Source organism: Cupressus sempervirens, chromosome 1, assembly GCF_028749045.1.
Source record: "Cupressus sempervirens isolate cs-2001-9-10 chromosome 1, ASM2874904v1, whole genome shotgun sequence".
Classification (NCBI taxonomy): Eukaryota; Viridiplantae; Streptophyta; class Pinopsida; order Cupressales; family Cupressaceae; genus Cupressus; species Cupressus sempervirens.
The window spans coordinates 75,115,482-75,127,706 of NC_143118.1; the positions used below are offsets into that span (position 1 = coordinate 75,115,482).

General features: G+C 36.4%; 1 protein-coding gene across 1 annotated transcript; it reads right to left on the minus strand.

Annotated features, from left to right (window-relative positions):
* Positions 1 to 5,718: 5,718 nt before the first annotated feature.
* On the minus strand, positions 5,719 to 6,615 carry LOC149576256 (F-box/kelch-repeat protein At1g80440-like). The gene has a single exon (XM_089794132.1). It carries the CDS (start codon positions 6,613 to 6,615, stop codon positions 5,719 to 5,721), a length of 897 nt encoding a protein of 298 aa, XP_089650258.1.
* Between the last annotated feature and the right edge of the window lie 5,610 nt (positions 6,616 to 12,225).

The following is a 12,225-nucleotide window of genomic DNA, read 5'->3' on the forward strand; positions in this document are numbered from 1 at the left end:
AAGTTATACACATCAACACATAATTCTTTTCTTCCTAAGCCCAGCTCTTCAAGCTCTGATACCAGATTGAAGGCAAAGAGAAAGACAAATACACAGAAATAACACTGATTTTATTGCCTTACTGCCTTGCCCAAATGCATTACATAAGGCCTCTATTTATAGAGGGTATGAGAACTCTCTACACACAACATATTTTACACTGTTGATATTGTGAAGGCCAACAGTCATCTTTGTTCCCTCCAATATCAAGTCTCTTGGTTTCCAAAGATTCTTCATTTGTAATATTATTGGAGCCCATTTATATGCTGCTCCTGCTCATTTTGTAAACAACTTTTTCTTATTAATTTAATACTCTGCAGTCTGGACGTAGCCACTAATTGTGGTGAACCAGGATAAATCTGGTGTTGTGTATTTCTTTTTACTGCGACATTTAATTTCTTTGTTTAAATCCTTTCAATTGGTATCAGAGCACGAGGTGTGCAGATTCGAAAGTGTTGAATTTTTTGGAAAGATGGAAGATTTGAAAATAGAGAAATTTACAGGCAAGAATTATAGCCTATGGAAAGTGCAGATGTGTTCCTTGTTGGTTAAGCAAGACTTGGCTCTCGCAATCGAAAGAAAGTCTAAGAAACCATCTACAATGACTGATGAAGATTGGAAAAAGATGGATGACAAGGCTATGGCATCCATTTTTCTCTCACTAGCGAAAAATGTCTTGTTCAATGTCTCAAATGAGACGTCAACGAAAGATGTTTGGGACAAACTTCAGAATATGTATCAAACGGCATCGGCTGCAAACAAAATCTTCATTATGAAGAAACTCTACAAACTGAAAATGAAGGAAGGGATTGCAATGTCAAACCATATAAATGATTTGAACACCCTATTATGTCAAGAAAGCTCGGTTGGTATGACTCAAGATGACAAATCCAAAGCAATCATCTTGTTATGTTCTTTACCTGACAGTTGGGATCCCGTAGTTACAGCTGTAAGTACTTCAAGTTCTACGAAGTCAAAGCTGGCCTATGATGAAGTTGTTGCCACTTTATTAAGTGAAGAAATGAGGAGTAACAAAGACTCCGCATCCGGTGATGCTCTCACTATGGTCAGCACTGAGAGAAGAGGAAGAAGCCATCATAGAGGAAATAATAATTACAATCAGCGCAGATCAAAGTCACCCAATCGTTCAAGGTCAAGAGGTAGGAATGGTGAATGTTGGTTTTGTGGTAAGCCTGGCCACACAAAGAGAAATTTTTGGGCTTACAAGAAAGCACAAGAAAATGTGAGAAACATGGAAGCAAATACAGCCTATGAGAAAGATGAAAGTGCTTTAGTTCTTTCTACAAGTGACACAAAATCAAATTCTTGGGTGATAGATTTCGGAGCTTCTTTCCATGCTACTTCATGAACAGATTATTTCACAAACTACCATGGTGGTCAATTTGGAGAGGTATTTCTTGGAGACAACAAATCCTGCGAAATAGTTGGCAAAGGTGATATTTTGTTACCGCTGGAAGATGGAGGGAAATGGTTGTTAAAAGATGTTCGCCATGTTCCCAAATTAAAGCGAAATCTGATTTCGGTTAGTCAGCTCTTTGCCCAAGGATATTATCCATTCTTATATCCGAATACTTGGAAAGTTACCAAGGGTTCAAGAATAATTGCCAAGGGAAACAAAGTTGGAAATCTTTATCTCCTTGAGAAGCCTACTAAAATAGGGGCTGCTATGACAATCATGGGCAGCGATGCAGCACTTTGGCATCAAAGATTAGGCCACATGAGCAAAAAGGGCCTTGAGATAATGGTCAAAAGGGATCAACTACCGGGTCTCCAATCAACAAACTTGCAATTTTGTGAACATTGTCTTTACAGAAAACAAAAGCGGGTCAGCTTCTTGAAAGATGGACATGATCTCAAGGAGAAACCATTGGAACTTGTACACTCGGATGTCTTTGGTCCGGTTGAGGTAAGCTCTTTAGGAGGTTCAAAATTTTTTGTTACATTCCTTGATGACTGTACTAGGAAAGTATGGATATATATGATGGCAAATAAATCTGAAGTCTTTTCTAAGTTTAAAGTTTTCAAAGCTCTTGTTGAAAACCAAAGGGGCCATAAGATCAAATGTTTAAAAATGGATAATGGAAGTGAGTTTTGTTTGCTGGAGTTCGACAATTATTGTGCAGATAATGGTATTCGTAGGGTGAAAGTTGTGCCCTACACCCCTCAAGAAAATGGGGCAGCGGAAAGACTCAATAGGACAATAATGGAGAAAGCTCGGTGTATGCTTTCTAATGCAGGATTGTGAAAAGAATTCTGGGCTGAGGAATGTAATACAGCCGTATATCTCATTAATCTAAGTCCTTCTTCAAGGTTGAACTTTGGAATTCCAGAAGAGGAATGGCAAGGTAGAAGACTCTCTTATTCTCATCTTAAAGTTTTTGGTTGTCAGGATTTTGCACATGTGCCCAAAGAAAAAAGAAGCAAGCTGGATCCTAAATCTGAGCCTTGCATATTCGTTGGCGATGGAGAGGATCAGTTTGGCTTCAAGCTTTGGAGCTTAACTGATAAGAAGATTATTAGAAGTAGAGACGTTGTCTTCAATGAGAAAACCTTTCCAGCATTAAATTCTCAGGAAATGTCTGAAAAAGAATTTGTGCCAATCGCTGCACAAAGGAATGTTGGATTGAATCCACAAACAGTTTCTAACACTATTTCATATAGTCCCACCTCTGTACTATTTCCAAATTTTTCATCTTCTTCCACTCCTGGGAACACAGGACATGATGATAGTTCTACACAAGAGTTTTTTGATATCTCTTCTCATGACAGGAATTTGTCTCTCCATCACGATCAAGCTTGTGAAAGTTTTTCAAACCAAAGTACAAGGGATCCTCTTACTACAATGGGCTATCAGTCAAAGGACTATAATTCTCATCCACCGATGCAGGGTGGGCAAATAGAACTGCAGGACATCAATCTGGAGGATGAGAGTAATTCGTAGGCTGTGCCAATTGATATCCATGGCAATCCCGTCTATATACAAAGTACTCACAGTAAACGTATGTCACTATATCCATTTGAGCATGGTGGAAACTCAAGCCACAATCTTGGCAATACACATGGGCCACGTGGGAAATTTCAGAGTGTAGGTCCAACTAATCCGTAGCCTACACATAATCCGCAAGGGGAAAATGAAAACCAGGTTCAAACGCACGTAACAGAGGTGAATGTACAGGGTGCAGAACTCCATCCGCAATGTGTTAGAGCTGTTTCACAGGGTCTACAAATTGATTTGCAGGACGTTAATGTGCAGGGTAATCATGGTGGGAGCACGGACCAGCATCTTGGTAATTCACGGGAATAGCTTCATGCAGAGGAGACAGTTTCACGACAGTTTCATGGCAGTCAAAGGCCCTTTCACCATGTAGGTAATATGGCAGGTAGAGGTAACATGTCTCCAAATCAACATAGTTTACATACCAGTTTTGAGGCACCCAATACAAATATATCACAGGGAGAAGGCACACTTCATAATAATTTGTTCTCAAGTAGCAGAGAGGGCATTCAACATTTAAACCAGTGAACTAGTGCAACCGGTTCTCCATTTGAATTGGTTTAACCAGAGAATAGAGAACACCAAATGAGAAGATCCACTAGAGAACGGAGAATGCCGGCTAAATTCTCTGATTATGAATTATTGTACGCTGAAGAAGCAGAGCCTTCAATTCTAGTTTCAGAATTTTCAGAACCATCTACATTCAAAGCAGCTCTCAATGATGTCAACAGTGATAAATGGCAAACAACAATGCGTGAAGAAATGGATTCTTTACTCAAGAATCGAACCTAGGATTTGGTCTCTCTTCCACCTAATCGAAGACCACTTAGGAACAAGTGGATATATCATGTGAAAGATGAAGCGGAAGGCAATAAACGCTTCAAAGCCAGATTGGTGGTAAAGGGATTTGATCAAAAACAAGGGATAGATTTCAATGAAATCTTCTCACCAGTTGTCAAAATGACAACTATCTGAACTGTTCTTGGATTAGCAACTGCATGGGATCTTGAATTAGAACAACTTGATGTGAAAACCGCTTTCCTACATGGTGATGTAGAAGAAGAACTATACATGGAGCAGCCACAAGGGTTCGTAAAGAAGGGACATGAACACCTTTATTGCAAATTAAATCGGAGCTTGTATGGCCTGAAACAAGCCCCAAGACAATGGTATGTAAAATTTGATCGCTTCATGGCTGAGCATAATTTCACAAGATGTGAATCAGACCCATGTGTCTACTTCAAGAAACTTCCAAGTGGAGAGTTTGTCATCCTTCTTCTTTATGTCGATGACATGTTAGTAGCTAGCACAAACAAAAGAATCGTTAATGAGTTGAAGCAAAAATTGGCAAGCCAATTTGCAATGAAAGACTTAGGGGTGGCCAAAAGGATTCTTGGCATGACAATCACAAGGGATAGGAAAAAGAGGGAAATCACTTTGTCTCAAAAACAATACATTGACACAGTTGTTGATAGATTTGGCATGGCTGAATCAAAAGTAACTCCTATTCCTCTTACTGGTCACTTTCGATTAAGTTCTGAATTATGTCCTCAAACACAAGAAGAAAAAGAATTTATGGAGAAAATTCCATACAAATCAGCCATTGGTAGTATTATGTATGCTATGGTTTCTACTTGCCCCAACATTGCTCATGCGGTGGGAGTTGTGAGCAGGTTCATGAGCAATCCTGGAAAAGCTCATTGGGAAGCCCTCAAATGGATACTAAGATATCTAAAAGGCACTTCCGATTATGTTTTATGTTTTGGTGGAAATAAAATTCAGCTACAAGGTTACACTGATTCTGATCTTGCTGGAGACTTGGATAAACGAAGGTCTACCACTTGTTACACCTTCACATTTGCTGGAGCTGCGATCAGCTGGGCATCGTGGTTGCAACATTCCATTGCTCTTTCTTCAGCTGAAGCTGAATACTTAGCTCTTTCCGAGGGTGCAAGGGAAATGATTTGGCTTCAGCGATTACTTGGTGACTTGAAAGTTTGTCAAAATGAATATAATCTATTTTGTGACAGCCGTAGTGCGATCTTCATGGCACACAATCAGTCATCCCAACGTCGCTCCAAGCATGTTAATGCACATGCTCACTTTGTTCGTCATGCAGTCGAAGAGGGCAAGCTGAATATTGTCAAGATTGACACCAAAATCAATTCGGCTGATATATTCACGAAGGTTGTTGCCAAAGAGAAGTTCGAATGTGCTAGAACTTCTCTTGGGCTTGTGAAGAAAAGATAGATCATTTTTTGAGCAGGGTATTGGGTGATCAGTTGCAGCATTGGTTGTCCTTCAGGTGGGAGTTTGTTGATATTGTGAAGGCCAACAGTCATCTTTGTTCCCTCCAATATCGAGTCTCTTGATTTCTAAAGACTCTTCATTTGTAATATTATTGGAGCCCATTTATATGCTGCCCCTGCTCATTTTGTAAACAACTTTTTCTTATTAATTCAATACTCTGCAGTCTGGACGTAGCCACTAATTGTGGTGAACCAGGATAAATCTGGTGTTGTGTATTTCTTCTTATTGCGACATTTAATTTCTTTGTTTAAATCCTTTCATACACATGTTAAACTACATTAAATATAATATTACATATATTAAAAAACGTGGGTGGCTGGCATCTGCACACAGATTAAACGAAAATATCTTTGCTAATTTGAACTCTTAATGCACGTTTTCAATTTTGTTTGCTGACCACATATACCAGGCCGAGTGATGTTTTCTAACGGCAGAGTGTCTGCTATGTAATTTAATGACTGAATGGTGCTGGACGGCAGAGTTGTGTCTGCTGGAACGGCAGAGTGGCTGGCTGGACGGCTGCTTTTAATGACAAAAGTTACTACCGCCAACAAAGTGGACCAAGCTACTCTTTCTAGATCGAACCGTTGAAGCTCCTGATGATACGTTCTCATGACAAACATCATGTTTTCCATAAAAACAAAGTAACATAACCAGTCCTTCTGAAGCATGTTGGGAAGAAGCTTCCACTCATCTCTCTCCATATTGTAAACTGCAGCCTGGCTTGTGATTGCACCGTTTACTCTTCCTCCTGCAACGTAAATGAGTCCTTCATGAGAAGATGCACAACATCCGAAGTCTTCCTCCTGCAACATATCTACGCCTCTCCACCATTTACAAGACAAAAACTCAAAGATCGAAATGGCCTTGTAATTGCTCGTATAAATAGCTCTTTTGCCTTTCAAACCTGCTGTGTAGCGCTGATATGACACTAATAAAACTAGTTTTTGTTTAACACAGATACATTTGGAGAATGAGTAGGATTCAAATTGGGAAGGGACGAGAGGGAGTGTTTTCCATGATTTGTTAATGAAGTCGTATATAGTTACGTGAGGACGCGGTACATTTTGAAGCAAACATATAAACTCCTCAGACTCACCATGCCTCTTTCTGTCCTCATAAAACTTGGGATTTTCTACACCGGACTTCCAATTTTTACAAACTTTCTTCACAATCTTGTGAGATTTGTAAGACATTTTCATTAATATCTTTCTCACTAAATCCTCTGGAATTATCTCAAAATATTCCATTACCAACCGATTCTGCTGTTAAACTCTGGTCAAAATAAATTCCGCCTCATTTTCAAACAATTTGTTTATATATTGAATTATAATATGGGTGACTTTATATATAGGAATGCTTCTATATATAGACACTTAATTATACTAAATCCTCTGGAATTATCTCAAAATATTCCATTACCAACCGATTCTGCTGTTAAACTCTGGTCAAAATAAATTCCGCCTCATTTTCAAACAATTTGTTTATATATTGAATTATAATATGGGTGACTTTATATATAGGAATGCTTCTATATATAGACACTTAATTTTACATGATTTCTTGAACAAGTAGTTTTTACAAAATAGTTGTAAATATAGAATATTTAAAAACATAGATAATAATAAATGTTATTATTATTATTATGAAATAGTATGGTTGTTTCAATTTAGCCAAGGTATAATTTAGAATTTTGATCACTAAATTAATTTTGAAATATAACATGTTCTAAATATTTAACTAAAATCTTTTTATTTAAGTAAAAGGGCTAAATACAGTAAAAAGTTATTTTAACATTGATTTATTAATTATTTCAAATTATATATATATATATATATATATATATATATATATATATATATATATATATATATATATATATATATATATATATATATATATATAATTCATAAATAAGAAATTTTGCATTCTAAAATAATTGAAAGAATATAAAAGTATAAAATTAAATAATGAATAGAATTAAAATTTATTTTAATTATTTTCTTGTACCACTTGTATGAATTCATTAACTTTTATTTATTTATAATCATTAAAAGAAATTTTTAAGATTAAGTAATTTAGTTGAATGTTTGAATTTAAAATTACTTATTTTTAAATTGATTTAATAACATATTCTAATAAATCTATTTTATTATAATGATGAATATATTTAGATTATTAGTTTAGACATATCAATCACGTAAATAAGAACAATGAAGGGTAAGCAAACAAAAGACTCAATCGCAACCACTTTCAATTGTATTTCTTAATAAATTTAATAATAATATTCAGTTTTTTTTCAAAAGCTTATTTTTTATTTCTAAATTTTAATGCTCTCTTAAAATAGCTAAACAAGATATATCAATTTATATTTTTCTTATTATAAAAAAAATACACTTAAAGAACTAAGTTAAATAACAAGAGCTCTGTGCACAGAGCTTGAGTCCCTCGCTATGCAATTTGTGAAACTTTTTACTTTATCATATTTTTAATAATTTAATTTTATATATTATAAATATATGAGTTCAAAAATTAAGAATTATAATATTTGTCATTAATTAAATGTTAACATTCTATTTTTTTTAAAATTATGCACAATTTTTTAAAAAACTTATCTATTTAACTTTTTTTGAACAAATTCATAATTTAAAATTTAAATTTAGAAAATCTATGTCAAACGAGGAAAGATAGTATAATTAGTAAGAAAAAAAACAAGTACATTTAAAATGAAATAACAAATGTCTTTATTTGGTTTGTAAACAAAACTAATGATTTCAAAATATAATTTATGAAGATCATACAACTGAATACAGGAGCCTTCTTAACACTGCTCACCCATTTGTCTTCTGTAAAGTCAGAGAAAAGAAAGAATGTATGAATTTAGAACTGTTGCCCGACTATAGAATTTGTTTCAATTTTATGAGCCATAGTTAATATTTAAAACTTGCCCGATTTTATACCTTAAATTGACCATTCTATCTTTGAATTTTGCGAGTCTTTAAGCCTCCATGTCTCTTGCTCATTAGTGGTTCCGCACAGCACTTGAGATCATTGAAATCCAACTTCTGAGCCTCCAGATATAAAAGGTTAATGATTGCCGCCTAAACACGTATTTCTTAACCTTTAACTTCTTAAAAGGTTAATGTTAACCACCAAAAACGTGTTTTTCTTAACTTCCAAATAAAAGGTTAATGTTAACCACTAAAAATACATTATTCTTAACCTCTCCTATAGGTTAATGATAGCCATTAAAAACACGTTTTTATTAACCTTTGTAAGGCAGTTATTAACTTGTTCAAAATTCTTCCATGAGAAGTAAGATATATACATGAGAGCTATTGGTAATCACAATGAAAATGTATCGAACAAAGTACTTGATATCCACCATGTGCAGTGCGAGATGTTTTAATTTGAATTAACAATGTGCCATGAGGTACAGGCTACAAATATTGTTAAAGACGCAATAACAGTGCGCCATCCCATTCAATGCATTGTCAACTCACGATTCAGCTTTATTGGAATTAGTCTAAACCTGCGGTTATCATTTCCTCTGCAGTGGGGGGGTGTCTCAAAGTCTGGTAACTCGGATGACATAAAGCCACCAATATATATGATGAGCAAACAGTGATATGATGCCAAAGTTTTGAATGCATTCCGCCCTCCTCCCAAGTTGAGCCGCACGACCTTCAGCAAATGAGACATTATAATCCATATTGTTAATATCAATCCCCTTGGTAGTTGATGGGTTTGATCCCGCACGTAGATGAGGCTGTGAGTGATGTTAAAATGGGGTAGATGACAGTATGGGAACTCTGGTGGAGCTTGGGAAACATGAAATGAATGATAACTCAGGATTAGATTACGACTTTTGAGATGGTGAGCAACCAGTGTGATGATTAAAATTGAGTTTCACTAACTTTGCTAATACACAGGCATTGTATCGGCTGCAAACCCAAGGCATTACGTATTGACCCAGCCTGTAATGTTTTTGATTTTCTAAAGTCATTTAGAATGTAATTTGTTGACACCACCGAACATAAATGGACAATTATCTAGCTCGGTAGTGGTGAAGACAAATACCGATCCATGGACATGTAATGAAGAATGCAAGCACCTCCTAAGATCGCCCCTGATTTGTTTGATGTAATGCCAAGGTGAATAGGCCTGCAAGCTCTTACCAGCCTCATGCTATGCATCTAAATTGCTGCAGATACATTTAATCAGCGGCACATAAATGAGAGGCACGATATTGGCAAAGTCACAATTTTTGCAAGGAATGAATCCGAGCTCTGTTTTAATCATTGGATGACCACAGGTTGCGTGCTTGTGCATTCAATAAAAGGAAGACATTCCCTATTGAGAGGATGTGTTTTCCAAAGGTTTGATCAATCGCCAAATCTCAGCCTTGAGGGTGCCGATAGAGAAGGTCTCTTAAGAGTTTAGGTGATAAGAACCTTCAATCAAAGGGAATTATGATAGTTCATTGTCAGGTTCATGGCCAAGTTGGATACGAGCACCCTACTCCTTGAGAAAATTATTGCTGATCCAAGTGACAACCAAATACGTATCTGGAGTAAAAGTGTTGGTTGGAAGATGATAAACATCAAAAAAGGGATCACTGAGTTCGAGAAGTTAATAACTTCTTTGGAGCAACTGAAAACAAAAAGTACAGATGAATTAATCTCTACTATCACAGGTGGGATGCCATTAAGTGATCTTCAGCATGTTGATTGTTAGTTTCTCCTTGATTCCTTCAGTGTTCAGATTCATTCAGAAATAGAGAACCATGTATCAGATGCTGAAACTATGATGAAGCTTAGCTTGGTTGCAATCACGCTGGGAGATTGTAACATTTCAGCCTATCGACAGGAGTCAGAAGAAATCCAAGATAGATACCTCACAGCCAAACTCAGGATGGAAAATGTGTTCATTCTGAACTATGAATCAATGATGCTCATCTGAGATGCTTACAGGGCTTTTCGAGATAGATCAATTGTGTCCGGATAGATAGGGCTAATAGCTAGAAGAATTAGTGATTGTATATGCAAACGTTTCTAGGAACTCTAGCTAAAGTTTTGTTTTTACGAGTTTCCTTGTATAAGTTAATTTTCTTGAGGTTAATTAACCTTCCAAAATTTCGTATTTCGGAGGTGGTTATTAACCTCAAAGAGGTAGTTATTAACCTCTATGTCTATATAAGGACACCTTTTGGCTTTGTAAAGGGACTTTTTTTTTTTTGGGTTGGAAAAATAAGGGAACACTATGTTGAAATTTTGATCTAGGGATAAATTTTGGAAAGTATGTACACTTTTTATCTCTGAATTGAAAAATCTCTACCGCTTTCTTGGTGCAAGGAAATGAAATGAGATGTTCTTTGGGTTTCTTATTTTAAAATCCAAATTGTTATACGCTGTAGTAGACATTCTCATGGTGCTATATGAGTGTTTACGAAAGATTATGAATGTGCTTAATAATACTGGTTACTCTCAAGCGTAGCTCTTGAGCACCTCTATTATTGATTTTGTTTATTGAAGAAGGTTGTGAAGGCGTGTGGTGCATTCGTCCTAAATGACTTTCTCTTGAAATTTGAAGTTTTAGATTTCTTTAATTGAAAAACCCCTTTAAAAATTATATCTTACGAGGGAGCTGCCACTCCAAACGCAGAGGAAGGCCGGATATCAAGGGCCTATCCAACTGTTGTGAACGGTTTTCCACACACTCCGTTGGGCAATTCTACTATGACAAATCTGTTTACCAACAGATTTTTGGTGACTCTACTGGGGAGACTGAACAGAAAGATTGACAGTCGCCTATGATGAAGTACAATGGTGCTTCCACATGAGAACATTTTTCCTGTTCTCCAACTGAACCTTGGCTTTCAAGACACCCAGGAAGATATCATCTCAGTCTTGAACACTCTAGCCTGGAGGTGTAGACAAAGTGTATAGGAATATCATCAAGTTAATCGAGTTGTTGAAGAAGAAGAGGAGTTCAGAGAAATCTTGCGAAGAGCCCCTATTGGTCAGAACGTTGTAGTTATCGAAAGAATAGTGGTCATTCCAAGAAGAAACAGACAAAATCTTGGTCATATTCAAGGGCAAATAAATAATAACAACTAAACTGGCTGATAAACCATACACTCGGGTTGATAGACAAAAGGGTTTGGTAGACGAAGACTTTGAAGCCCTTCAAAAGTTAGATTTTAAGACAATTACTCCTAAGAAGAAGAAAAAGGTCAAGTCTGTTAGTAGGTCTTCTTCTCCAACTAGGGCTACTGTTTCTCCTATAGCCTTTCAAGCTTTGCTTTTGCCAAGTACTATTGTACCTTTAGCTATAAATTTGCAGCCCTTGAATATCATTCTTCCGACCATGGCACATCAAGCACCGCAGCCACCAGTCCCATGGGGAGCTGCTATCGGCCCTCTAGATTTAGGGAATTAACTACATGATATGCCCGTTGGTTCTCAAAAAATTCTTCCCAAGTTTTCTGGTGATGGAAAAGTCACTACTGATCAGCATATAAGTGCATTCTTTATAGCAAGCGGTGTTCTTGCAATCCAATATGAAGATGTTTCTGTTCGTCTTTTCGTTGAAACACTCATTGAAGCCGCAGCTGAATGGTTTGGACAGCTACTAGCTAGATCAATTACTTCGTGGGTAACTTTGATTCAGGCTTTTGAGAGGAGATTTAAGACTACTGAAGATGAACATTTGCTCCTTTCCCAGTTGACTTCAATGAAGAAGGAAATTCATGAACCCATGCAAGAATTCATTGCTCATTTTAATTAGACGGTGAATCGGATTCCTGTTAACAAAAGACCCACTGAAGAAAATCAAATGACTTTCTTCATCAGTGCTCA

Bases quoted from the DNA above. Each gene is read 5' to 3' on its own strand.
- LOC149576256 (XM_089794132.1), bottom strand. From the start codon at position 6,615: ATGGAATATTTTGAGATAATTCCAGAGGATTTAGTGAGAAAGATATTA.